We start from the raw sequence: 26,400 nt of genomic DNA on the forward strand, positions 1-26,400 counted from the left end.
TAATGTGAATCTTTGGGGGGGGGGGGGGGGGGGGGAATAAATAAATAAATAAATAATTTTGCCCTTAGTGTAGCTTCCTAACTATGTGATTAAGTTTTCAATTCTGGCTCACCAAAGCAAGCCATAATCTGAACAGTACCATGCAGTAATCTGTTTACATATTTGTGTAACATTTTTGCTGAACTGCATGTTCATCCAGCCACCCCCTTAAAAGAGCTGCTGCTAATATAGACAGCTTTATACTGTAATATGACTCATGCACAATTAAAGTAAGACCCCTGTGTGGCAGGCAGCCATTATTTAAGAGAGAGGGGCGGGGGGTCCTTTACCATTTCCAGCAGTGTTGGACGACGTTTGGGCAGTACAGGGAGCGACTTCTTCCTCCGTCTGTCAGAACCTCTGCAATGCCCTTTGTTTGTATTTGAGCTTGCCAACGTTGCACTTGTAAATTCTGCACGTTCTTTGCGGTTTATGCTATTTGGACTTTGAGGGATATTTGAAGCTTGAGGGATATTTCGGAGGATAGTCTGATTTTCCTTAAGAGCTTTTGCTACAATCTTGGCAGGAACTTCTAAAAAAAGAAAGAAAGAACAAAACTGTAAACTCTCAAAGTCCTAAATAACAATCACATATCTCCGTACTGACAGCTCACCTAGTTACTACTACTGGTACTAGCATGCCCTGTTTTAATGATCATGGATTTCTACAGAGGAGGGGATCTTATCCCCATTCCCATAAGAGAAAACAAACACACGGAAGTTAAGTGACTTGCCCAATATCAGAGAGCCAGTAGAGAGAGTCTGGATCAGAACTCGGGTCTCTGTCTTGCAATCAGTCACATGCTCCATACATCAGAGCACACTGCTTTCACTTTATAACCCAGTTTGAAGTGAAATACATGGACAAGAAGGGTGGCTCCGTGGTTAGGTCCTAGCCTGTGACCTGCGAGATCCAAATTCAATTCCCTGCTCTGCCACAGACTTCCTCTATGACCTTGGGCAAGTCACTCAGTCTCTGTCTCAGTTCCCGGTACGTAAAATGGGTGGTCATAGCACTTACCTCCCTCGCCGGGGTGTTGTGAGGATAACTACATTAAAGATTGTGACGTGCTCAGATATTACTGTAAAATGGGGACCCTGGAAGGAATGAGCTCTGCATTAAATCAGAATGTGCACTCAGTCTCCAAGCACTACAAGAATCTCTAGTGGTGGCGCACTTATGTAGAAAGTACTAGAAGCTTGGATATTAGCTCACAGGGTGAGTGACAGCACATTCCTGGCTCTCTTCACCAAACACAATTTTAGGGTAAGGATTTTAAGGCTGTTTTTTCCCCTCATATACATTTCTCCAAAAGTTTTCAATTCTCGTTTTGGACAGGATGCATCTCCACCTTTATCTCAGAACAAGGTGGTAGGACAGGACACGTAACATAGGGGGGAAGAAACAAAACAAGAAAAACAACATTGTGAACCTGTCACCCTTTGAGGAAACTCTGGAATGTAGTATAAAAAAAAAAAAGAGAATGATTATTAATAGACAGGCTATGAACTAGATAAATCAGAGGTCAGATCTTGTAGGCAATTCTAATGTTCTACACTCAGTGAATCCTGGGTATACAAATGGTACATTGTGGTTGCTACTGCAATATAAATAATGAGTGGTCACTCCCCCAGGGAGCAACAGTTGCTCTTAGAGTAGCCTCAGTGCAGTCTACTGGGTTTTCCCATCCTTCCATTCATCCCATGTTACCTTTTTCATCCTCCATTTGTGTCTGTGTTCGTACGAAGTACACTGAAAGCAGACAGCGCTGCAAGCATAACAGCAGAAAACCTTCCCCCTTGAGATACAAAACATTCTACCTATAACACAACGTTCCCTCACTGCCTAACAAGCTAGAGTGGCAGATCCAAGGCTGCTCTCAATTACTCCCCCAGCAGCCAGAGGGGCCAGGAATCAGGATGTTTTCCTACTCATGAACACCCTGGAAGTAGAGCCAGTAAATGTTGTGTTTATATCTTCGGTTAGATCTAAGAATGTAAGTCTCTGAATATAAAAAGCTGCAAATTTACATATTCATAAATGAGGACAAGACTACGGGAAGATGGATGGCAGGAGAAGCAAGGTGCCCACACTGCATGCCACCTTCCTTCTCAGATTGATGTTTATATGGAGACGAAGTGTCTTTTCTGGTACACTTTGAATGCTTTGGCTGTTCATGAGAGAGAGAGAGAAAAAAAGCTTGTTAGACCCCAACTCACCCTCTGGCTCGCTCTCGCTATCTGATGTGCTGCCATAGTTGGTCACCAGTGAACTCAGGGCAGAGGTTACCTGCTTCGGAATGACAGTCAGTCCAAATTTTCCATCCTCTGCAGCTGCTCCATCCTTGTCCGACTCTGCAAAGAGAGTACCAAGACCTTTCAATGCTTCTGTATGTTGACAACCAGCTTTGTCACTAGACCTTGTCCTGGAGAATATGCATCTGATACTGGACAAGGTTATTCAACACCATTGTTTGATAAAATGCATGTTACTTCCTTTCCATTAGCATTCAGGGGCAGGAGTTGTCTAAACACCGATTTATAGCCCTGACAAAGGCCGTAGGGGAAAAAACAGTTTGATTTCTCTGAACAAGGACTTGGGCTTTTGGCTCCATCTTCATATAGTGATTTTAATTACAGTCTTTGCTATTAATTGCAAATAGCAGAAAGGGAGAAACTTGTTTAGATTTCCTGGATGTAGTTGGGTGATAAATATGTACAGAAATTAATCTTTTACAGGGGGAGAATTAATTACATTTAAAATTAGAATTGCCAAGGGGAAGAAATTTTGATATTATGACATCACTCGAAGGGACATTCAAATCAAGCTTATAAGACTATAGCAATGAGATCTCAGAGAACTTGATTACTTAAAAATATGTATTTAGTGCCATCTATATGCATGCTGCTTTAGTGAGTAAAGAGAGTTTATAATCCAAGTTGTTCACAATAACACAGAATACCAGGGAGCTAAGATACAGGATAAGTGGACCAATTACTTATGAATAGCTGCTAGTGGGCAAAAGGAAAAAATCTACTAATAGCATCTCAAAGTAAACAATTAAGATCACAGACAGATTTAATGGGATGCAAAGCTATATGTACCATGACACACCATTTCCTTTGGAGGCATCACAGACATACTCAAATGCTGGCATTTAACCAGAAGGCTAATACATGTCAGTTCTTTTGCATGGAACCTACATGGAAATTTTGGGGGGGAAACACATGCAAAACCCTATTCGTAACATTAGAAAGGTGTCTGTTAAAAGTTTTTGTGAATGCCTGGTTCAATTACAAGAATTAAAGAAACACTACCTGAAATCAGGATTGTGTAACAATTGTATTGTCTATGTATTAACCCCACATTAGATTATTAAACATGAAAATATAAAACAGTTTGTCACTATTTTTGTTTTACTTTTTACATTTCACTCACCTTAAGCCAATGAAGTCAGTTTCACTTTTAGGTTCTCAGAACAGCAGAATTTGGTTTCAAACATAAAGGGACTTTCTTTTTTTTTTTTTAAAGCAATTTTTTTGGGTGGAAACATTTCTACTCCTTTGTTTTTAAATAAAAGTTTGTTTTTACAACAGTTAATTCTGGACCAAATTTAAGTTAACATTGTCCCTTTAATCTATTTATTGTAGAACACATAATACTGTACACAAACTTTTCCGTGGCAGGGTTTCCAAATCACTGACCAGAAGGAAAAAGTTTCAGCGTTCTTCTATCAACGTTTTATGATCTTTGCAGAAATTTCCGTTCAAAAGGAAGTTCTAATGAAAATCTGGGTACAAGGGTCTTCAGTGAAGCTGGCAGCAACAAATCGATGACTTAATAACCATTGAATTGCCTTGGCCGTAGTGCAAGAAAGTCCGAACAATGTTTTAAGTGGCAGATAGAAGAGTTGTCAAGTATGACAGAGCACTTATCAGTGGCATTTTCCAAACCAAGTGTAAAGTCTCTGAAAAGACAAGCTCTTTTCAAGTCACCAGCTCTCCTAAAAATCTGTTACCTACGTAACATTAATAGCCCCTGAAATAAAAGATTTCTCCAAGTTCCTCCCCTCATCTTACCAGCATCACTATTTGCCAGAATGCCAAGTGGATCCACATCCTTCATACAGGTCTGTGCATCTGAAACAGATTGTTTTTCAGGTTCCTTAACAAATGTATGATTTTCTGGTCCACTAGCTGCATTTTGAGCTTTCAGAAGAGATGCATCACCTTTCTTAAACTTCTTCCAGAATGGACGCTTCTGCTTCTTCTTCTGTCTTCCATGCCAAGTCTCTTCATCTTGTGGAGCTTTCCACATTCCCTTCATTTTGCTAGAGGAAAGAAAATGTAAAATTTTTACCCAAACACCACCACACAAAGAAAATGAAACTAAACTAATCAAGGTAAACACCCCACCCCCCAACAAAATTAAAAAACCCTGCGCACTATAGCAGCCAAGAGATTAGAGGAATATTTATCCTTCAATACAACATTTTTCAGCTTTCCCTGTGTTACATTGCTCTGCCCCGCTTCAATGTTTTAATCCACCAGTTTCAGCATATTAGTAGCCAAATGCAGTTTACTAGAACACCCATCTACAGGTGCTTTGTTTGGGGTTAATAAGTCTCATTTGGCTATTGGCACAATGAACTGAAACATGACAGAAGGAAGAGGAAGCTATGCCGGACACAAACATGAAAAAGACTACAAAGAAAGTGAGACAGAGAAATGGAGAAACACACACGATCATGGGGATGGGGCAAGGTATGACCTTGGTGAGATAAGAACAAAACTAGGCAAGCTCCTTAATCCCCAACACAGTGGTTGAAACAGTCCTAGATTTTTCATTTCAAAGTCAACATTCTCTTCATTCAGAGAAATAAGGCCATTCGAAGGCAGAAAAACAGAAAGGAAAGTATCTGTCATCAGCACATGCCCATTATTGAAGTCACTTTAGTTTTAGCATATGCTGCTACAGCACTTCGCAGAATACTGAAGCCTCAGACACATCAGACCAACCCATCACTCCAATTTCAATAACTGCTTACACATGTGGGTAGGGGAGGGGAAAGGGTGCAGAGGTAGAATGGATTGCTAGTGAGGGAAGGGGAAAACAATATTCCTCCTTTAGAGCAGGATACTTCAAGTTATATCAGGGAAACATGGAACTGTGTTTTTAATGCAAGTAAGTTAAAGATAGAGCTATAGTATGCCAATTCTACAAATCACAAACGAGCCTCAAATCTACATATTTGAGATTATGGCAAAATGCTGGAAATGTGCTTAGACCATGGTTACAGTGAGAAGAGCTCCTATAAAAAATGTTAATCCATGCCTGCTGAGAATGGGTCTTCTAAGTGATAATTTACTTAGTGTTTTGACTGGAGCTTAATTGCACCTCCAGACGTTTATATTAACACAAGAATTTTCAAACCAGAGTGGCCCAAATGGTTCATTTTATTCACTACCATCACTCCAACAGTTGAATCCACAGAGCACATTAGAGGAAGCTTTCTAATACCTGACAAATTTTGAAATACCATACAAAGGGCAAAAATTTCTCCCTAAAACCAGCTGATTCAGGCAATTTGTGTTCAATTCCAGCTGTGCCACATTCTTCCTTTGACCTTAGGCAAGTCGTTTCACCTCTCTGCGCACCAGTTTCCCATCCACTAAATGGAGATAACACTTTCTCCCACATTTTGCCTTTATTTAGACTGTAAACTCATTGGGGCAGGAACGGTCTCTTACTACGTGTTTGTACAGTGCCTGGCAGAATAGGGCTATGAACTCAGTTTGGGGTGTCTAGGCACTCCTCTAACAAATAGCAACACTTAACCAGTGTTTCACAGGTTGAGGGAGGCTGTGATACGGGAAGTGCTGTCTTTTGACCAAGACATAAAACCAAGGCCCTGACCACTTGCAGTCACTAAAAACCCAGGGCACTTCTCAAGAACCAGAATTAGATGTCCCAGTCAAATTCCAATTTGGAAACTGCCTTCTGCCCTCATCTGCTGGTTCTCTTAGCAAACGCATTCTTCACTTCCTGTTCAGAAGTGCAGCGTAACTGTGCAGTATTAACCAGCTGCTACATTCCACCCTGCAGGTAGCTACAGTTAAGTGATAGGTGAAGTGGTCCTTCTGTATCTCTAATCTACTCCATAGGGATGTTGAGAATTAACATTTGCAAAGCACTTCAGAGGGCCAGAATTCAATGGTGGTACAGAAGTATCAAATGCTTTTAAAAAAAAAATCTTACTTAGCTATTTGCCTCAATAGGAAAGCTTCCAGAGAGCAAGCTGAATTCTCTTCTGTTTCACACAACAGTAAATTTGCAAGATTAAGCACCAGTTCCAGATTTTTATTGTTGACATTCGTACCAAAAATTACAACTTTTTGGGCAGCAGATTGAGTTTATAGTACTAACAGTTAGGAAAGAGGCGTTTTAAGAAAGCCAGGGTTACAGAGATCACTTAGTGAGAACAAACAGGACACAGTTTACATCATTTTTCCAATCACTCTTCTGACCAGAAGTAAGAAATTTAAGTATAATTGCTGAGTGACACCTAAGGGCTGCTCACTAGTGAAGCCACATGCGTTAAAACAAAAATTATTAAATACCACTGATTTTGTTACTTTGACAAGCCAGATTCACTTTTAACTTTAGTTTCTAAACAAGTAGGAGAGTCTCTTAATGTCGGCTTTCATGCACTCAACGCTTTAAATTCACAACTAGCACTGAGAATCAAGCACTTGTTGAAGTGCCCCTGCAATTACAAACCCCTCCTCCCCATGCAAGGAGAATCCCATATTTTTTATTTAAAAACAGGGGGCTTTACTATGGGCCAGAAGAGATGAGTAAAGGCAATCTGAGATGCTACCAGAGATATAAGTGACAGGAGTGGCTTCTGAAGCTTCGTCTAAATCAAGGGTAGGTAACCTACGGCACGCGTGCCAAAGGCGGCACATGAGCTGATGTTCAGTGGCACTCACACTGCCTGGGTCCTGGCCACCAGTCTGGGGGGCTCTGCATTTTAAATTAAGCTTCTTAAACATTTAAAAAACCTTATTTACTTTACATACAACAATAGTTTATAGAAAGAGACCTTCTAAAAAACATTAAAATGTATTACTGGCACGTGAAAACTTAAATCAGAGTGAATAAATGAAGACTCGGCACAGCACTTCTGAAAGGTTGCTGACCCTGATCCACATTAAGAATATTTGCAACAATTGACATTACCAAATTAGGTTACATTGGTATCAATCCACTTAGCATTTGTGCAACCCACCTATCTGAGGGATTTGCACTGGCATAACCAAATCAATGTAGTTACACTGGTGCAAGATTTTTTAAGTGTAGACAACTTCAAGGCCCAAGGCCACTTTCCCACAGCAGAAAGAAAGGTCCACAAAAAAGCTGTAAGGAGTCTGACATAACAACCTGGGAACAATCTTTCTGCCCCCACTCAGATCCACTGGTCCACTAAACCAGACCCTGGAGGTTTGGGAGACTATAACGCCTTTAAAAAAATCCCTCCCTACAGCTGTATTCAAGTAAAGCCACTGATAAAGCTCGACATGAGGCAGACAGTATGCAAAAAGGTGGGGGTGGGGGAGGAAAAGAGCAGAGGCCACACATATGGAGGTATGGGGGGGGGGGGAAAAATCGATCAGAGTACGTGAGGGGAGTGAACAAATAAAATTCAAGAGGAACAAAAAAAGAGCCCCAGAGGAGAAATCAAGATGAGGCAGGGTGGAAGAGATGAAAATAAGAGTATTGCAGGTACTTTCAGCTACCAAAGCAGTTTACAGTAACTATTAGATAGCTTAGAAACTCAGATATATAATTTCTTCTTAAGTTTGTTATTATTACTCTGACCCCACCATTTGAAAAAATGAAGGGGAGTGGTGGAGGGAGGGGGAGAGAAATACAATCTATAATCATAAACCAACTCACTTTTTGTGTTTCCTCCCCCCCCCCCTCTCTTTTGCAAGGGGGGACTGAATTAGACCAGTCGGATTCAGGCAGGAGGCAAAGTCACACAATGCAACTTCTCTTTTCAAAGACTCGGCGTCTATTACTTTAGCCGTATGGTTATTCTGCAACTTGGTTTTCTTAAACAAGCCAGAGAGTGGAACTCCGCAAGCATATCAAAGTTGCAAACGTATTGTTTCAACCAGATCCGACTCACTACAATCCAGTGTAGAATACTGTGAACAATGCATTAAATTGTAACATGTTGGTGGGTTAAATGAAGAAGGATACAAGTCCACTCAGTTTATATAAATGTATAGTGAAAGTTACAAGTATTTGCACAATAGGTAAAAAGAATCAAAGATAGTATTTTTGGACTAACTACTAGAGTGAACAAAACTGTCAGAAAAAGCTTACCCAAACTGTGCAGTTGTCAACACGTCTCCTCTCTCCTCTTTTTCTATCTGTAATGCTTTCTTCTTTTCAATGTTCGCCAACGTAGGAAAGTTTCTAGAGCAAATAAATATATATGTTCTTAAAATGTTTTACACACCCCTGCTCTAACCCACATTTGCATTATAAACAGCACAGGAAAAATTTAGTTGCACACACACAAAAAATGAAATATTAAAATCAAATTGTTTCCTCCTGAAGCAGGGTTTGGTAAGAAAAATACGTATACCTCTACTTCTACATATGTAGGTGCAGATGGACCTTGAAGTGTAGAAGCTTTTTACACACATGCCCTCTATGACAGCATAGGATTATGCCCTACAATTTTTTATTTTAAGTGCTTCATCCAATCTAGTTTTAATTGTCTTAAAGGTACAACATATGTTTATCAAGATAGTCTCATCCCCCATGTGAAAGAGTTTCTGCTTATCAGTCTCATTGACAGTGGGTTTTAAGATGAAATAAAAAACAAAAGTGTATCACAAAAAACAGTCTCTGGATGCATATTCAGCCACAACACTTTCACTATCTAGATATCATTGCTCTGTCACATGCATCCAACAAAGTGGATATTCACCCACGAAAGCTCATGCTCCAATACGTCTGTTAGTCTATAAGGTGCCACAGGACTCTTTGCTGCTTTTACAGATCCAGACTAACACGGCTACCCCTCTGATAATTGCTCTGTAAAGCACTTTGAGGCAGCAAAAGGCTATACACAATAATCTAACCCTATTCTGTTCTTCAGGAGAGTAATTCAGGTCATTAACATTTTATAAGTCTATTAAGATGGAAGAGTGAGAAGCCTAGAACAGCTATACATATATATTATCAAAAACAGTCTTCAGACCCAAGTATTTAGTCTTGTCACACTCAACTTCCTTTTATTTTATAACAGCAAAAGTTAAGTGCTAAAAAGTCACACTGATGCAAGACAAGCTGAAGGACAAAGATGGAAAAAGCAGAAGTGGTTTCTGAAAACCTTGCCTTGAACAGAAATTCTGCTATTAGGAGGTTTTCACAGATCACGCTTAGATTCATTTTTTCATAGATTCCAAGGCCAAAAGGGACCACTGTGATCATCTAGTCTAATTTCCTCTATAACACAGGCTAGAGAACTCCCCCAAATAATCCCTCTTAGAACTAGAAACTTTCAGAGAAGCATCAAGTCTTGATTTAAAAAGTTTCCAGTGATGGAGAATCCACCAAAATCCTTGATAAGTTGTTCTAGTGTTAATTACCCTCACGCACGTACACCTTATTGTCAGTCTGAATTTTTCTAGCTTCAACTTCCAGCCATTGGACCTTGTTATACCTTTGCTAGATTGATGAGCCATTCAAAACACATTCACTGTGCCATTTATTTTATTATGAAGAGATGATTTTTAAAAAATCTTTCAAAGTATTGATTGGTAATAGGACATGAAGCCTGTTACCTTCAGGACACCAGTTCAAATGCAGCCTAGATTACTAGTCACCAGAAGTCACAATATGATGGCTATTCAGTAGCGTATATATGCAAACTAGGCAACATTAGTCAAGACCCTAGTGGGAAGGTGCCCACATTTCAAAAACTATGGTCACAATTGTTGGCAGAGAGATCATATTATTACCCTTCCTCTCTGCCTGCATATACAACTGCCAAAACAACAAGTCAAGAGACTTTTGCACATGCTGGAGGGAAATACACAAATGAGATTTAATGTTATCAGTAAAGCTGACATCAGAGCCCTCTATTGGCTGCCTGTGTTGCCTGTGAGCACAGAGGCCCCAAAAAGCATCTCACCACACCAGCCTAACTTTAGGTTTCTGAGGCTGAGGAGGGGCTTACCAGGCCCCCAGACTACCCAAACAGCCTCAGGACTTTCAATGGCACAGGAAGTGCAAAGTCCATAGTCACCACTGCAATTAAAGTGACATTTCCTAGATTAAAAAAGTTCTGTTTGGGCAGGCTAAGAAGAGAGGAAAGTGTCAGTTTTCCTATTGCAGGTGGGTATGCATCCTTGGTGTAGGTACATTCTCACGAACAGGTTTTAGTAGAACACACATTCTTGGAAGATGGAGCAACTACTATAAAAAATAAAATATTCTGATCCTGCAAAGTAACTATTCATAGTTGAAAAAAAAAAAAAAAACAGCAACAGGAGAGGAATTAAAAAGATCCCTTAAGAGTCTTAGCACAGAAATGAACAACTGTTGTCTATTTATGAGCTCACCAATGATTACCTTAAAAAAATTCCCTCCTGACTAACCACAGGAACTTTCAGAAAGAAGAAAATTGTTTTTCTAGTATCACAAACTCAAACTGCGTAACAGCTCAGATTCCCTCTGGTGCTCCCTTTTCATTACTGTGACTCAACAGCACAACTTCAGATCTAAATTTGTTACTTTACAGGAGGCCCAATTACTGCTTCACAAAAGCTACAGTTTTTCAGGGTATTAAATAGAGCATCCTCGTTTTATAAAAAGAGTATCAGAAGCCACCAAGGCAGTCATTTTGTTGCACCTATTTATTACAAACAAGATGCCCACACAGGCAATGAAAGCACTGAAATAAACCACAGAACTATACCACCTAGTGGACTTGTTTTAGAACAAGTTCCGAGTTACACAGCCTCATTATTCCTATTCATTATAGATCAGCAACAAGCCCATTTCCAAGTATTTTTCTCAGGCAATTTTATACAAAGTTTCTACAGTAACTTACTTGCAATATGACATTAAGAGCATCTGCATTTCACATACTGAGTAGAAAAATTTGAGTCTTTACACAATTCAGGTATAAAATATTTCACCAGTAAAATTTTACTTAGAATTAACTGTAGACACCTTTATAGTTGACTCAAATTCAACAAGGAATTAATACAGTTTTACTTTTTATAAAGTCAATAGTTTTTGCAGGGTACCTACAAGTTTGCTGTAAAGCTCTCACCCTCTACAGTGTGGATTTATGTCCTTCATTTGCCAATGCCTGTACTCAATCCAGCTCATACTATTTTCCTCATCTGTCAGTGTCTAGTACAGAATGTTTATACACACATAAACCTAGAACTTTTCCAGTGACTAGGCAGCCAGCTAGAACATGCAAATTGAGGGCCAGGCAACAGGTGTTTGGCTTTACCTGCATACCTCCACAGAGGGCTGTTTAGAAACACAGAAAGTGCCATACAAGATCAAACCTGAGGTCTATTTAGACCAGTATCCCATCTCCAGTGGCCAGCACAGACGCTTCAGAGAAAGTTGTAAGCACTAAGCAGTAGGCAGAGGTGTGATCATCTGCCCCCCCCCCCCCCACACCATACACATTAGAGCTCATTCTAATCTCTAATAGTAAGAGATTGTCTTAATCTCTAAAACATGAGGCTTAATATCCCTTTCACAGAATTTATTAATTACTACTTCATGAAAATAATCTATTTTAACTTGTTTTTTGAAAGGTAGAGCACAAGAGAAAAAAGTACAACCTTAATGCTGCAATAGCACCTAAAAGCCAACCAGGTAAGGGCCCCATTATGCCTAGCATTGTACAAACATAGTGACAGTCCCTGCCTCAAACAGTTTACAATCTGAAAGACTCACTGTTACACTTCCATCTCCAACTTCAGAAGCTGGAAAAGAGAAGCCCTCATTCTGAGGGAATACAATAAAGTAATATCACTGCTATAACTATTTTTTTTAAATACCCCTCTACCTCGACATAACGCCACCCGATATAACACAAATTTGGATATAACGTGGTAAAGCAGCGCTCTGGGCGGCGGGGCTGCGTGCTCCAGCGGATCAAATCAAGTTTGATATAACGTGGTTTCACCTATAATGCAGTAAGATTCTTTGGCTCCCGAGGACAGCGTTATATCGAGGTAGAGGTGTACCACAGAAGATCTAAGGAGATCACCACACATTGAGTACACCACTGTAGTTTTCTCCCGAAACAGGACAAACTCAGCAGTTGCTACTTCAACGTACAAAAGACCTTAAAAGTTGTTTCTCAGGATGACCTGTTTCAAAACCAAATCTAAGGTGCAGACTAGTAAAGTTTTACTGTATTATTTAGAACCATTTAATATTTACTTGGACATTCTGTTAGTCATGCTCCAGTCATCAACAAGATAGAATCTTATAAGTTAACTTCCTGTTCTTTTATTGAAAATTGAACAGTCTAATTTCTGAACCGATGTAGAGGTACTTAGTCTTATGTACAAAACGCATCTCATGTGCTACAAGTATTTTGTAATGAAATCCTAAACAAAAAAACCAAACAAACCCAAACTGCATTTTTAAGTGTAGGCCAAACAGTAGCCATGTCTTCATGTCTGAACAGCTTAAAACCCATTACATAAATGAATGTTTCAATGTACTTCTTACTATAGGTGTTAACACTTTGAGTTTTGCTATCTGACCGTCCCAAGGGCAATGTTACAAAAGATGAAGTATGACTACAAACAAAATGGGAGTCTTACTGTACAAGCAAAGTGAACTGACATCAGCACAAGTTGGAAATTTGCCCACAGATATTCCCCAAAAAGGAGACTTTTTGTATCCAAGTGATGAAAGGAGTTGCATGTGAAAAATCCACTATTAATTTTCAACTACCTTAAAATACTAGATTTTTACTTGGAGCTATCCTAGTGCCACAAAAATTAGTCATGGGTTACTGATATCATAGATTACATTTAAAGATATTTTTATTTAATGAACTCTGCAACACTTATTGTATTTACATAATGCAGGGAGGAGGGGGTTCTAGAAGCTTTGCTGAAAAAGAAAGCCAGTTTGCTATGACACCAAATTCCAGATAACATGAAAGTGGGCCAAGAAATTCCTTTTGAATTGCTTTAGGATAAGGAGGAAGCTTTGGTACCTACAGCAGCTAATAGTCACTGAAGTTATCAGACCATTAATTGTTATTCCTGGGGGAATTCTGCACACCCGCATCCGTCTTGCATATTGTATTTTCATGCACAAAAAATATTTTGCCTAAGCAGTGCTGCAGTTCCGCCTTTTGCCCGCCAAAGGCCGCTGTGGTACCAGAACAAGCAGCTGCATTCATGCCTCTGTTCTAGCATCACAGCTGTCTCTGGTGGGCAAAAGGTAGAACTGCATCAATTAGGCAAATGTTTATTATGCAGGAAAATAAAAATTTCTATGCCCAGTGTTGCTGAATTCCCCCAGGAGTAGAGTCCTGCCCAGCCAGGTTAGGACAGGGCAGAGCACACAGAGCTGCAGGGGGGGGGGTCACAGACTGGGGTTCAGAATGGCTATTGGGAGTGGGGGGGGGGACAGACGGGCATGGACTCGGGAGCTAGTGAGGTGACAGTGTTGAGCCTGGGGACAGAAACTGCAGAAACCCATGGGGATGAGGGCAGATGTGCCTGACTGAATAGGAGAGGCTTGGGGGTCACCTCTAGCTTTTTAGAAACTCCAAAGCTTGCCAGCATGACTTCCCATCATCTTACCTGCCAAAGTCTGTTAGACTATAGCAATTTTTCTAGGAAAATCTCTCTTTGTAGCAGAGATACTCAGTCCCCTTTGTCAGACAAACTTGTCACTGGGCCTCCCTCTCTCCCTGACCCTCCTTGCCACTGTTAAGACTGAGACATGGTGGGAGAGGGAGGGAGGCTTGGAGGCGGTATCCTGACAAGTAGAGCTTGTAGATCTACCACAGAGAAGGGAAGATCTCTTCCATCTGGCAAACCTCTTGATTCACTGGGGGTGAGTCCCAAACTGATAGACCGTGGCAGGTTTATTAAAAGAGTGTGCAGGCAATTCTTAGTATGTCTCCAGAAGGAGAAATCAGAGAGCCATGTGGGAGATCAGAAGGCACATGGTCAGAGCAGTGGGTTTCCCTGCACCTCCCAGCCAGCCTACCCACCGGTTCCCAGCCCTGTATCCCAATGCCCACTTTATCTGCCCAGTTCCATAGTACCTCTTTCGTCCTACACCAAATCCACTGACCCATTCCATATAGAAAGTCTGTTCATGCTTACTTTGTTTTCTTGCAGGATTTTAATGTGAGTAAATCTGAATAAAAAAGTCCTCAGGTATGAATATTGCAGGGTAGGAAGAGGAGAAGCAGTTCTGGACACACAAGATGTTCTGTAGAACATTGTTAGGCCTGAATAAAGATATAGCAGACAAAACAGGTATGCCAACCTGACTAAAGTCAGGCTAACAGAGGTTTCTGGGTAATCCCAGAGTGGAAAATACTGAGAAGCAGTATTGTCTCACAAAGACCTGGAAAAAGTGAGATAAACCAGGGGTTGCATTCCTGGCATAGTACCAGCTGTGCTGTGTTAGGAACAGTGTTTGGATAACTGATAAGAAACCCTAGCATCCCACAGTTCAGATTCTAACTCCCAGGTTGCGTGATAGGCTTGTTTAAAACTCCCCTGCATTCCTAACTTTTGGTGTTTGTTAAGATATTATTAATCTAATGCTAAAGACACAGCAACTAGGCATGCGTGTATATTAAAAGCGTCTAGTTTCCAGTTGTTAGACAAAGGGCGGTGGGTTGCTCAAGTGAATGATGTATGACGTAATAAAACTGTCTATATAGGCTAACACTAAGCTGTAAAGAGGGGCTGGTTCTCTCTGGAGACGGGCTGCTCTCTATTGATGCGTGCACTTGTCAATAAAGAGCTTTTGATCGGACCTTGCTAGTGTTGCCTGTCTCTCTGTGGTCAGACAACGAACTTTGCTGTCGGGGTTAGAGTCTCTGACAACATGAAAGAGTTACAGTTATGTGCCAAGAGATGTCTTCCATGAACTCTCTGGGTGTGATGAAGTGGGACTGGTTTTAATGTTCCCTCTGAATACTGTGTTGGGGCCTCAGCTCTGGCCGACCCTCTGTCGCCTAGCAACTAATGGCCAGGCCCTTCCCCCCTGCAAGGGGATGCTAAAGGTGTTGGAGACAGAAAGATCAGGTGACCTCCTGGCCCGGGAAAGACACACAGCCCAGAGAAGAGGGGCTGGAGGGGGTTTGGTAGTTTTTGGAAGCTGGCTGGAAAATGGAGGGGAGCCCCGAGGAGGCTCGGGCCTCCCAGCAGGGCTGTAGCCTCCCTGGGGCCCCAGATGGACCTAACTAAGGGAGGTCTTGTTGTCTGTACTGGCAAGACCTGTTTTGGACTGTGTTCCTGTCATCTAAATAAACCTCTGTTTTACTGGCTGGCTGAGAGTCACGTCTGACTGCAAGGTGAGGGTGCAGGACCCTCTGGCTTCCCCAGGATCCCGACTGGGTGGACTCGCTGTGGGAAGCACATGGAAGGGCACATGCTGAATGCTACATGTGAGCTTCCTGCCCTAAAGGTAGTCTGCTCCAAGGGAGAGGAGGCTCCCCAAAGTCCTGACTGGCTTTGTGGGGAGCAGTTCCAGAGCATCGCCCGGGAACTCCATGACACTGGGGTATCTCCCATCCAAGCAACGGCCAGGCCTATTCTTATGCAATCTAGTAATATCGTAGCCCACTGTAATGTGACTGCAAGCTGGAGCCAGTTTTGTTTCTGAAGCCATTACAAAGAGACGCCCAGTAATAAAACCCTCTTCTCTAATATAATGCTATAAAGCATTACCACTACTTTTCTCTCTCATATATATATATATATATATATATATATATAAAAATAATGAATAAAATAAAAGTAAGGGAGAGACAGACATTAGACACCGATATTAATATAAAAATGTTCATAACCCACAACTGCAGCTGGAGAAACAAAATCTAGAACATCTGTGACAACCTGAACTATTAATCAGGTGCAACCTGCTTATCTTTGAAAATTCAACAGGATCAGATCCAGACCAGTACAGTGTCTATTTTCAAATATCCAGCTGTTTTTCTTTCAGCTTATCTGTGAGTGTAGGCATTATCTCCATTTCACAGATGAGGAACTGGTCATTCCTATAAATGCATTAACCACAGAATAAGCTTAATCAGTTTAATCTCTTATACCTTTTGATTTAAAGTGCTTTACACTATTACAAACGGGAAAAGGTTTTTGTAGTAGAAAGAGGTACTGAGCAGTACTCATCCTTGAATAAATGCTCTCTATGAACAGGGACATACAGAAGGAGGGGCAAGCAAGGGCATGACTTCTTCACCCCTCCTCCCCCAAAATCTCCATGTGTCCCTGCAGCCTGGGGGACGAAGTAATAATTGGAGATATACCAATCTCCTAGAACTGGAAGGGACCTTGAAAGGTCATCGAATCCAGCCCCCTGCCTTCACTAGCAGGACCAAGTACTGATTTTGCCCCAGATCCCTAGGTGGCCCCCTCAAGGATTGAACTCACAACCCTGGGTTTAGCAGGCCAATGCTCAAACCACTGAGCTATCTCTCAAGGCAGCTGCCTGAGCTCCTTCTCCCTTCCCCACTGCAGCTGCTGCTTCTCCTTCCCTGCTGCCTCCAACCCCGGCTTGCCTCAAAAGGTGGACTGCAAAGCAGGCAGCAGTGCTGGGACTCCAGCAGCAGGGAAGATGCAGCAGCAGCTGCATGGGTGGGGAGAGGAGGAGCTCAGCCTGCAGCCAGATGCCCTGCTGCTTCCTCCACCCTCAGGGCTGCAGGACACAGAGTGCTGCTGCCAGAAGGAGCAGCTGCCTCCTCACTGCTTGGCATCCCCATCAGAGGCGTCCTGCCAGAGGTGTCCAGAGAAATTTGGGGGAAGAGAGAAGAGAAGAGCACACGAACCTTTCATTAGTGTGTGTTTAACGTGGCCTTCCAAAAGTGGTCAAATTTAAATTCCTGCACATGCCCCTGTTTATGAATTAGCAGAGCTTGCTGCATGATAATCAAGAGATACAGGTTAGAAAGAATGTTGTTAGGTACAAATTTAAAGTCTACAGAAATTACTTGTCCATTTCTGGAAGTCTGCACCCAATGAAGTATACTATAGAGGTGTTGAGTACACCATTTTCAGATGTTCACATCTTCATTATTTCAGACCCAACTATTTCCAACATCATCCAGCACACATTCCTCATTTCAGGAATCTGAGCTTTAAACATGACATGTACAAACAGTATGAGTTACCTAAAGACAAAATAATGCATCTTAAAGATTGAGGCATACATTTTTCTTGCTGGCGTGACTTGAGAGTTTGAATCTTCCCCCCACACTCCCCGAGCATTAAAAAAATTATTAAGTTAAAGGCTAGGAACCCCAAGGGAAAAGTGCACAGGAGTGATGAGAAGTTTTGGAATTGAAAGCCTCTTACAACTTAAACTATACAGTCTCGGAAGCTTACTCACCTTTTTCTTTCCTCTCTCCATTTAGCAATCTCCTCTGGAGTATCTAATTGTATTCTTTTAGCACCAGGAGCATGCGTCTAGGGAGGACAAGTTAAAAATGTGACTCAATTACACAAAATTCTGCAACTTTAAAAACCCAGACACTGATGAAGTTGGGTGTAGCATATAGAAAATGAGAAGACTAAAAATGATACATGGTAAATTTTCGTTTCTATTATGTTGTCTTTTACATGCTTTTCATATTTAATATGGGATTGAGAGTCAGTTTTAAAGCTGAGACTGGACTTTGTCATTTTGCGGAAATATAAAAATGCGTAAAGACAGCCAGAGAAGAAGGTAATAATCAATTCTACAATTTTCATGGACTCAATTTTTGAAGCAGTTTGGGGTACCTACGTTCTTCCAGTGAATCTGAACCAACTTCTCATGTGCACTGAAACTGCAACCATCTTCTGCACACTGCAAAAGAAGAAAAAAAAATACTCCAACACTATTTGAATGGAATTATACACACAAGAAGAGTCAAGATGTAGCCCACTTATTTTTAACTACATTGCATACCACAGCATATTAGATCACTTCCTTGAACGGTGAAACAAAATAACAACTGCCAACATAGGGTATGGCTACACTTGCAAATTTGCAGCGCTGCAGCAGGGTGTGAAAAAACACCCTCTGCAGCGCTGCAAATTGCGGCGCTACAAAGCGCCAGTGTAGTCAAAGCCCCAGCGCTGGGAGCGCGGCTCCCAGCGCTGTCCGTTATTCCCCACAGGGAGCTGGAGTACGGACAGTGCTGGGAGAGCTTTCTCCCAGCGCTGGGGCTTTGACTACACTTAGCGCTTCAAAGCGCTGCCGCGGCAGCGCTTTGAAGCGCTAATGTAGCCATAGCCTAAGTCTCAGTTACTCGCACAGAGCCCTGAAGATGTATAAGGCTAAGTACCAGTACTACAGCATTAACAATTAAATTTAATAAAAAGACATTCAGTTACTAAGTGGCCTAAGAGTAATACATTATGTTCACATGTTTTACAATATTTATTGTCCACAGTACTCATTTATGACGACATCTTAGGATTCAGACTGCACTCAACAGTTTGTAACAGTGCAGATCTTCCATCATTTCATGCAGGAATTGGAGCAGCTGGCATCCAAGAATTAGTCTGAGCCTCATCATAGAGGACTTGCCAAAACTGTACACACACTGTAGTCATCCCTGTTCTAGGGCAGGAGACCGTCAGCATTTCAGATTGGATGCAAACAGCACAAGCACATTGTCAACACCTCTTAGGTTCATGCTGTACTAGATACCTATAGGTGGCCAAAACAAGGCAAATCCCTCTAGCAGTGTCATCCCTGAAGACTTCAGTAATTCATGCAAAATTGTATGACTTTTCACATATCATGGATAATTTCAACTACTGATTACCAATTTTACATTTACCATTATGAATCAAAAACCTACATGACCAGCACACTTATAAGTACAGGCAGAACCTATGTACTCAGTGAGGGCCTCCATTTTCAATCGTAATCAAAAAAGAACACCCGCGACAACACAGTGACTCCTTGCACCATAGGTGCTGACTTTTGGTTTTGCCAGTGGGTGCCCCATCCTGGCTCCGCCCCCTTCTCCAAGGCCCCACCCCCACTCCACCTCTTCCTGCCCCATCCCCCTAGACCCCCCTGAATGCCTCCTTCCTGCCAACCCCCTCCCCTAAATTCCTCCCGCTCACTCCTTTCTGCCCCCTCCTGCCTTAAGGGCAAAGTGCGTGCGCTGGAGGGGTGCTCTGCCAGTTTTGAGGGGAGGCTATTTTCAGCATATTTCTACACTTTCATTCTAGTTATTGAAAGTGTGTCTATCACTGGTATCTCCACTTCCTGATGTTTCCCAGTTCTTGCTCTCCACCTGTGTCCCTTTCCCCATCTCTCTCTCTCTGCTCCCCACCTCCCAGTAGCTCTATCATCACCCGCTCCCACAGCAGCTGTCTCCCCACAACCCCACCCTCTGGGGCCAGCCCAGAAATTTGCCCTCCCTGAGACAGAGAGAAATTTAATTCAACAGCCCAGCATAGAAATGGCCCATTCATTTATCCTGCTGTGTGGCTGCTGTGTCGCTCCAGCTCCTCCCAGTCCCCGGGGCTGCAGCCCACCCCTGCTTTGAAGCTCGCTCCTGACTCCCTCAAACACACTGCAACTTTTGTGGGAGGGGAGCCCCTGGTGGGACCATGGCCAAAGGCTGGGGGTGGGGGGAGAGTTGCTTCCTCCACCGGGCTGCAGCAGCCCAGCATCCTGAAGCAAGACGAGCTCAGATGTCCCAGGGTAAAGCAAGGCAGCGTCTCCTGACTTGAAGCTGATACAGGGGGGTGGTTGCAATGGAAGGGATTCCCTGGGAGCTGGGGGGGGCGGGGGGGAGGAAATCAATCCTTCCTGACACAGGGAGGAGAGGATGGTGGAGGAGGGCGGGGGGGGGGGCAGAGATGAAGTTTATCTCTGGGAGGAAAAGCCCCTCAGGCAGGCTTGATCTGGGCGTGGGGGACAGCTTTGAGCTGGGCATTACTTTGCCAGGCATGAGAGCAGGCACAAGGGCAAACTTTTCTTAAAGGAGCCATGCCCTTTGGTTTGTCCCCCTGCCCAGCACTAAGGGGTTCCGCAGCTGGTTTCTCCTGGCTGGAGGGAAGGGCACAGGCCCTGGGGGAGACACCATGGTGGGCTGAGAATAGCTGGCTCGGTCCTCGAGAAACTCCCCAGCCCGTATTCCCCCCATTAGCCCCTGGGGCCAGCCGAGAAGCTGGCCGCCCGTCTCCCCCCAGACCCCTGCCGAGAGGCTGCCCACCCCTCCACAGCTAGCCCAGAAGCTGCCGTGCCCTGGCTGCTTGTCCCCCCCAGCACAGCTCCCTACGCCCTGAAAATTAAAAGGACTCACATCTGCCTGCAGTGGGACATGGGAGCCCACTGGGAGCTTCAGCAGCTGCAGGGGAAACAGCTGATTGGTGGGAAGTCCCAGCCTAACAGCTGATTCGCTGCAGCCAGCCAAAGAGCTGATGAGGGCTGCTGCGCATGCTAAATAGCTGATTGGCAGTTGCCAACAGCTGGTCTCCCCAGTGGGTGCTAAGCACCTACTAATTTTTTTCCATGGGTGCTCCAGCCCCAGAGCACCCACAGAGTCAGCGCCTATGCCTTGCACTATTTGGAGTCAGTGAAGGAGATGACTCCAAAGAAAGTGCCACCTACCAACACCTCCTGTAGCACATGATTTTCCATTGGTGATCTCCCATTCAAGCACTGTCTGGGACCAAAACCTGCTTAGCTTATGAAATCACAGGCCAAAAGTGGTATGACTGTAAATTGTACAAATAAATATGCAGGAAAGTTTGTCTTATAAAGCAGCTTAAACTAACCTGTGTGTGCTGTCCAACATGTTCATCATATTTTTCTTGGTTTTTATAGCCACGATCACAAGTATCACAATAATGAGAGAAAACTGGTTCTTTTTTCCTTTTGTTCTGTTAAAAAGAGTGACACTGTTATCTTCACTTCTTCAAAAAATAAGTTACACTTTATTTTAAATAGAAACCAATATGCCAGAACATGTTTACATGAAGACATTAAAATTATTTTAGTTGGTGTTTCAATAGTCAAAACATTTGATACATAATCTAGACCTGGGGTCGGCAACCTTTCAGAAGTGCTGTGCTGAGCCTTCATTTATTCACTCTAATGTAAGGTTTCGCGTGCCGGTGATACATTTTAACGTTTTTACAAGGTCTCTCTATAAATCTGTAATATAGAACTAAACTATTGTTGTATGTCAAGTAAATAAGGTTTTTAAAATGTTTAAGAAGCTTCATTTAAAATTAAATTCAAATGCAGATCTTATCAATGTAGTGCAGTGGTTCCTAACCTGGGGTGCATGCAACCCCTAGGGGTGCGAGATGCCCTTCCTGGGGGTATGAGACATGCAAGATTTCATTAGCAGCTGGGAGTGGCTGCAGAGTGCTGGGCCCAGGCCAGGAGCAGAGCCCTGGGCTGGCTGCCAGTACCTCAGGCCAACAGTGGACTGACCAGGGCCAGAGGCCCAGATCCCAGCTGGCAAGGGGCCAGTGGCCCGAACCCCAGACCATCAGCAGGCTGAGCATGATGGCAGACAGAACCCCAGACTAGCAGTGACTCATCTGCTGCCGGTCTGGGGTTCTGCCAGCTCCTGCCAACCGGGTTCCCGGCTGCCGGCCCCGCTCAGCCCGCTGCTGGCCGGGGGTTCCGTTCACCAAGGCCAGCAGCGGGCTGAGCGGGGCTGACGGCCAGGACTCCAGACCGTCAGCAGGCTGAGCGGGGTGGCGGACAGAACCTCAGCCCGCCGCTGTTCTGAGCGGCTCAGCCTGCTGCCAGTCTGGGGTTCCGTCCACCGGCTCCTGCCAGCCAGGTTGCCAGCTGCTGGCCCCGCTCAGCCCGCTGCTGGCCGGGGGTTCCGTTCACCCAGGCCGGCAACGGGCTGAGCGGGGCCGGTGGCCGGAACCCTGGCTGGCAGCAGCGTGCCAGTAAAAATCGGCTTGTGTGCCACAGGTTGCTGACCCCTGCTCTAGACTGAAAAATTACTAAAAAAAAAAAAAAAAAATCCAATTATTGTGTTCCATATCTCGCAGTTTCCAGCTCAAATGTGCTCAGTTTACAAGTAACATCTTTTTACTAAGTGTCACCACTGCCAACATAACCAAAACGCCAAAGTGGCTTCATCACCAGAAATAAAAGTTCTTGCAAGGTTAGTATGTCTCAACAATAAAATCATGTGTGCAATGTACAATTTAAGTAAGTTGATTAGAGCATCCCTCCCTTTCATGGATTCAGAACTTGCAGACTTGTTTCATCATGAAATGCTCTCATTTATAACATAATATTTAACACAGAGGTCGGCAAACTACGGCCCGCGGGCTAGACTGTCCTGCCCGGCCCTTGAGCTCCTGGCCCAGGAGGCTAGCCCCTGGCCCCTCCCCTGCTGTCCCGCCTCCCCTGCAGCCTCAGCTCACCAGTGCTCTGGGCGGTGGGGCTGCGAGCTCCTGCCGGGCAACACGGCTGCCAGTTCTGGTGCTCTGAGCGGCATGGTAAGGGGGCAGGGAGGTTGGATAAGGGGCCAGGGGTCCCGGAGGCAGTCAGGGGACAGGGGGCGGTTGGATAGGCGTGGAAGTCCCGGGGGGCCTGTCAAGGGGCAGGAGTGTGGATGGGGTCAAGGCAGACAGGGGAGTTGGACAGAGAGTGGGGTTCCAGGAGGGCGGTTAGGGGCGGGGGGTCCTGGGAAGGAGTGGTCAGGGAACAAGGAGCGGGGTGGGTTGGATGGGTCAGGGGTTTTGAGGGAGGCAGTCAGGGGGTGGGAAGTGGGAGGGTGCCAGGCTGTTTGGGGAGGCACAGTCTTCCCTACCCAGCCCTCCATACAGTTTCGGAACTCCGATGTGGCCCTCAGGCTGAAAAGTTTGCCCACCCCTGGGTTAACATATGTTACAACATATGGTTATAACGTAATCCTAATTAGTGTGGTAGGATTAAGACTACTGTATCCCAGAAGTACAACTGAGTTACTGAACTCCACATAATAGCTATAATAAGTACCTTTTGCTTGAAGTTTCCACCTGGGGAATGTTTAAAAAATGCAGGTGTTGGTTCAGCTTGCCATTCTTGGGTGAAATGGCAATTTCCACCTTCAATAAAAAAAATTACAAGAAAAATGAAATTACGCATAGCTGTTACAATACTTTCTTCAATATTGTGTTTGAAAAAAAGGCAGTGTACTCTACATAACTTTACAAAAAATCTTTTAAAGAAAAGCACAAATATGGAAGTTTTTTGATCCATCTGATATTCCTTACCTTATCTATGTAATCACCATATTACACTACTTGTTATCTTATACTCCTTGGTGTCCTATACGTCATTGCTGAGACCTCTCAGGATCTCCCTCATTCTATCAATGCTTTTAAAAAACTGCCTGAAAATTAGAGCTACCACTTAAAAAAAAATACCGATTTATTATTAAGAGTGCAGAAAACACATCGATTTTTTGGTTTGTTTTTTCAATGACATCATTAACATGGGAAACCCCAGAAGGACACAGCTTCCTTGGAGGTATATTATATCATCACCAAATCTTTGACAAATAAAGACAAAAACCTGGTTTTAAGTTTCAGGGTTGGGAAACGAGAAAGAGCGTGGGAACTACCTCGTCCTTCTTTTAGTCATAAAAAGTAGCCAGCACTGGAGAAAAGCAACAACCACCTAACAGAGCCACAAGCCAGAGTGCACGTGAGAAGCAGGGCTGCGGCACCCAGGACCACTCCTCCTCACCCCCGCCGCCCCGAGATGCGGGTGGGGAGAAACCCTGCGCGCCCCGCAGGATGGATACGTGGGGAACAGGGCAAGAGCCCCCGGGGGGGGTTACGTTGGGAGAACAGGCGGGGGGGGGAATATCCGGCCCGGGGGCAGAACCCCTCCCTTTGGCCCCCGCGGGGTCTCCCCTACCTGGGTGCGGGGCTCCCGGCAGCTCCCCGTACGCCGGTGACGGCTGGTACCAGGTGCCGGGCGGCGGCGCCCAGAAGCCGGGGTCCCAGGCGGGGGGCGGGCAGAACACAGGTGGCCTGAACATGGGAGGCGGCGGGTACCAGGCGAACGGATTCATGTCAGGCCCGACAAGACCCCCGCGGCCACCCGTGCTGCCACTGCCAGCGGCGCTTGCTTCCACATGGGGGACGCGGGCGGCCGCTGCATTATACGTCACTTCCGGCGCTACTGTAAACACCACGCCCCAGAGCCGGCCACACTACCGCGTAACGTCATCGCACAGCGCCGGAAGGGCCCTGGGGACCGTCAGCCGCCTATGCGCCGGCGGGTGTGTCTGGGCCGCTAGGGTGGCTACGCCATACGCATGCGCCCCCCAGAGCGGCGGCGGCCTTGTTGTGCTATGGCCCGAGAGCTGATGGGGCCGGCGCTGCCCCCGGGCTTTGCCTGCTGCGCCGAGGCGGACCCGGATGAGGACTTCAGCCAGGGTGAGGACGCGATAGAGGACAGGTTTTGGCCTGGGTGTGAGCAGCGGCGCGGCCCGGCCCGCAAGGCGGGGGCTCCTCGGGGGGCTCCAGTCCCGCCCCAGCCCGGGGCTGTGTGTAGCCCCGGCACCGCGCGGGACCCGTCCGCGGCCCCGCACAGGCTGGGCGGCACGGCCTGCGCTGCGGCGGTTTTCAGGGGATTTCCGGGGGGGTCCGCACCTCCCTGCGACATGTTCTTGGGGCCCGCACATGAGGAAAGGTTGAAACCCACCGCCGCGCTGCAGAGCTCCCCCCCCCCCCCCCCCCGGCCCCGCTGCGGCCCCGCTGTCGGTAAGGCCGAGACAAGCTGCGTGTTTCACAGCTGATTTTCGCTCTGCTCTAATTCTAGTGATTTTTTTTTTCTTTGTGACACTGAGGGCCGCAGCTGCACCTTGCTGCACCCCGTTTTCAGATGATTTCATATAGGTTATCAAAGGTAAACACACACAACCACTACATTTTCTTGTAGTTGTGTTCTAGTACCTAGGCTATTTTACATCAGGCTTTCTCAAACTTCATTGCACTGCAACCCCCTTCTGACAACAAAAATTACTATACGACCCCAGGAGGTGGGGACTGAGCTCGCCCGAGCCCTGATGCCCCAGGTGGGGGTGGAGAGCCAAAACCCAAGAGCTTCAACCCCCGGCAGGGGCCTGCATCCTGAGCCCCATTGCCCAGGACTGAAGCTGTTGGGCTCGGGCTTTGGCCCCAGGCAGTCTAAGCCAGCCCTGGTGACTCCATTAAATTGGGGTTATGCCCCACTTTGGGGTCCCAACCCACAGATTGAGAACTGCTGTTTTACATACATACAGCTATATATACATACACATAATTTATTATTTTCTCTCTTTGCGGGAGGTGTTGTTAATGCTACTGACTTTATGGGTTTGCTAGCATTTACTTGTCCTTTAACTGCATTTTGTCATTTGCGGTAGACAGCACATACCTCAGGTTTGGTTCATCTACAGTAGGTTGCTTTATCATACTTCACTATTTGCTGCTGCATTTGTCTTAAGAAGGGACTATATTTTAAACTCATTTATTGGGGAGGATGCTTAAATTATGTCTTAGCCCAAAATTTAACTGTGTCTGAAAACAGTTTTACTTCATTCATTCTGTCCATGAGTATTCTTGCAACCATATTTGAGCACCCACATTACTCCTCTGAAAATCACATCCATGTGCTTTGCACTGCATAAAATCACCAGACAAATATGAAATACAGCGTTTTATATGTCTGGATGCTGCTTATGCTGATCTACATTGTGCTAGTTGTTCTGAAGAAGCCTCTCGGCAAACAGTTAAGATGCTGGTATTTGCTATGTATTGTTGGAATGCCCTTGAGAAAGATCTAATGTGGCTCTGCAACAAATTCTGTAAAACATTGTCTGCAGCTCAGATAAATGGATTTAAGCTAAACCTCATTCAGTATTATGAGATGGTTCTCTAGAGCAGTTTTAATATGATTACTTAACATGTGTAAAATGGTCTTAAAAGGTTGTTATATGGAGGCAGATGATGTTAACCACTTTTAAACAATATTACTTCATTCTTAGTTTAAAGGCCCATCTACATTTGTTGGTAATTTGTTTAGAAGCAGTTTCCAACAGTTTAAGGCAGGGGT

The 26,400-nt window shown here is 44.5% G+C and overlaps 2 protein-coding genes across 4 annotated transcripts in view; one reads left to right on the top strand and one right to left on the bottom strand.

Moving 5' to 3' along the window:
• The window catches only part of NUFIP1 (nuclear FMR1 interacting protein 1), a 29,485-nt gene extending 4,864 nt beyond the window's left edge, over window positions 1–24,621 (bottom strand). The window contains exons 1-10 of the mRNA XM_045001678.1: window positions 24,613–24,621; window positions 24,217–24,514; window positions 23,311–23,399; window positions 21,111–21,215; window positions 18,109–18,171; window positions 17,713–17,789; window positions 8,434–8,526; window positions 4,119–4,369; window positions 2,259–2,393; window positions 330–571 (exon numbers count right to left, since the gene is read on the bottom strand). Coding sequence (XP_044857613.1) covers window positions 330–571; window positions 2,259–2,393; window positions 4,119–4,369; window positions 8,434–8,526; window positions 17,713–17,789; window positions 18,109–18,171; window positions 21,111–21,215; window positions 23,311–23,399; window positions 24,217–24,514; window positions 24,613–24,621 — 1,362 coding nt within the window. The remainder of the gene's footprint in view (window positions 1–329; window positions 572–2,258; window positions 2,394–4,118; window positions 4,370–8,433; window positions 8,527–17,712; window positions 17,790–18,108; window positions 18,172–21,110; window positions 21,216–23,310; window positions 23,400–24,216; window positions 24,515–24,612) is intronic.
• The window catches only part of GPALPP1 (GPALPP motifs containing 1), a 28,961-nt gene continuing 27,166 nt past the window's right edge, over window positions 24,606–26,400 (top strand). For 2 of the 3 annotated variants that reach the window (XM_045013108.1, XM_045013117.1), the window contains exon 1: window positions 24,606–24,740. In XM_045013108.1, the coding sequence (XP_044869043.1) occupies window positions 24,723–24,740 (18 nt within the window). In that variant the 5' untranslated portion in view covers window positions 24,606–24,722. The remainder of the gene's footprint in view (window positions 24,741–26,400) is intronic. The other variant, XM_045013100.1, reaches the window with a different exon arrangement.

The sequence above is a fragment of the Mauremys mutica genome, chromosome 1, assembly GCF_020497125.1.
Source record: "Mauremys mutica isolate MM-2020 ecotype Southern chromosome 1, ASM2049712v1, whole genome shotgun sequence".
Classification (NCBI taxonomy): domain Eukaryota; kingdom Metazoa; phylum Chordata; order Testudines; family Geoemydidae; genus Mauremys; species Mauremys mutica.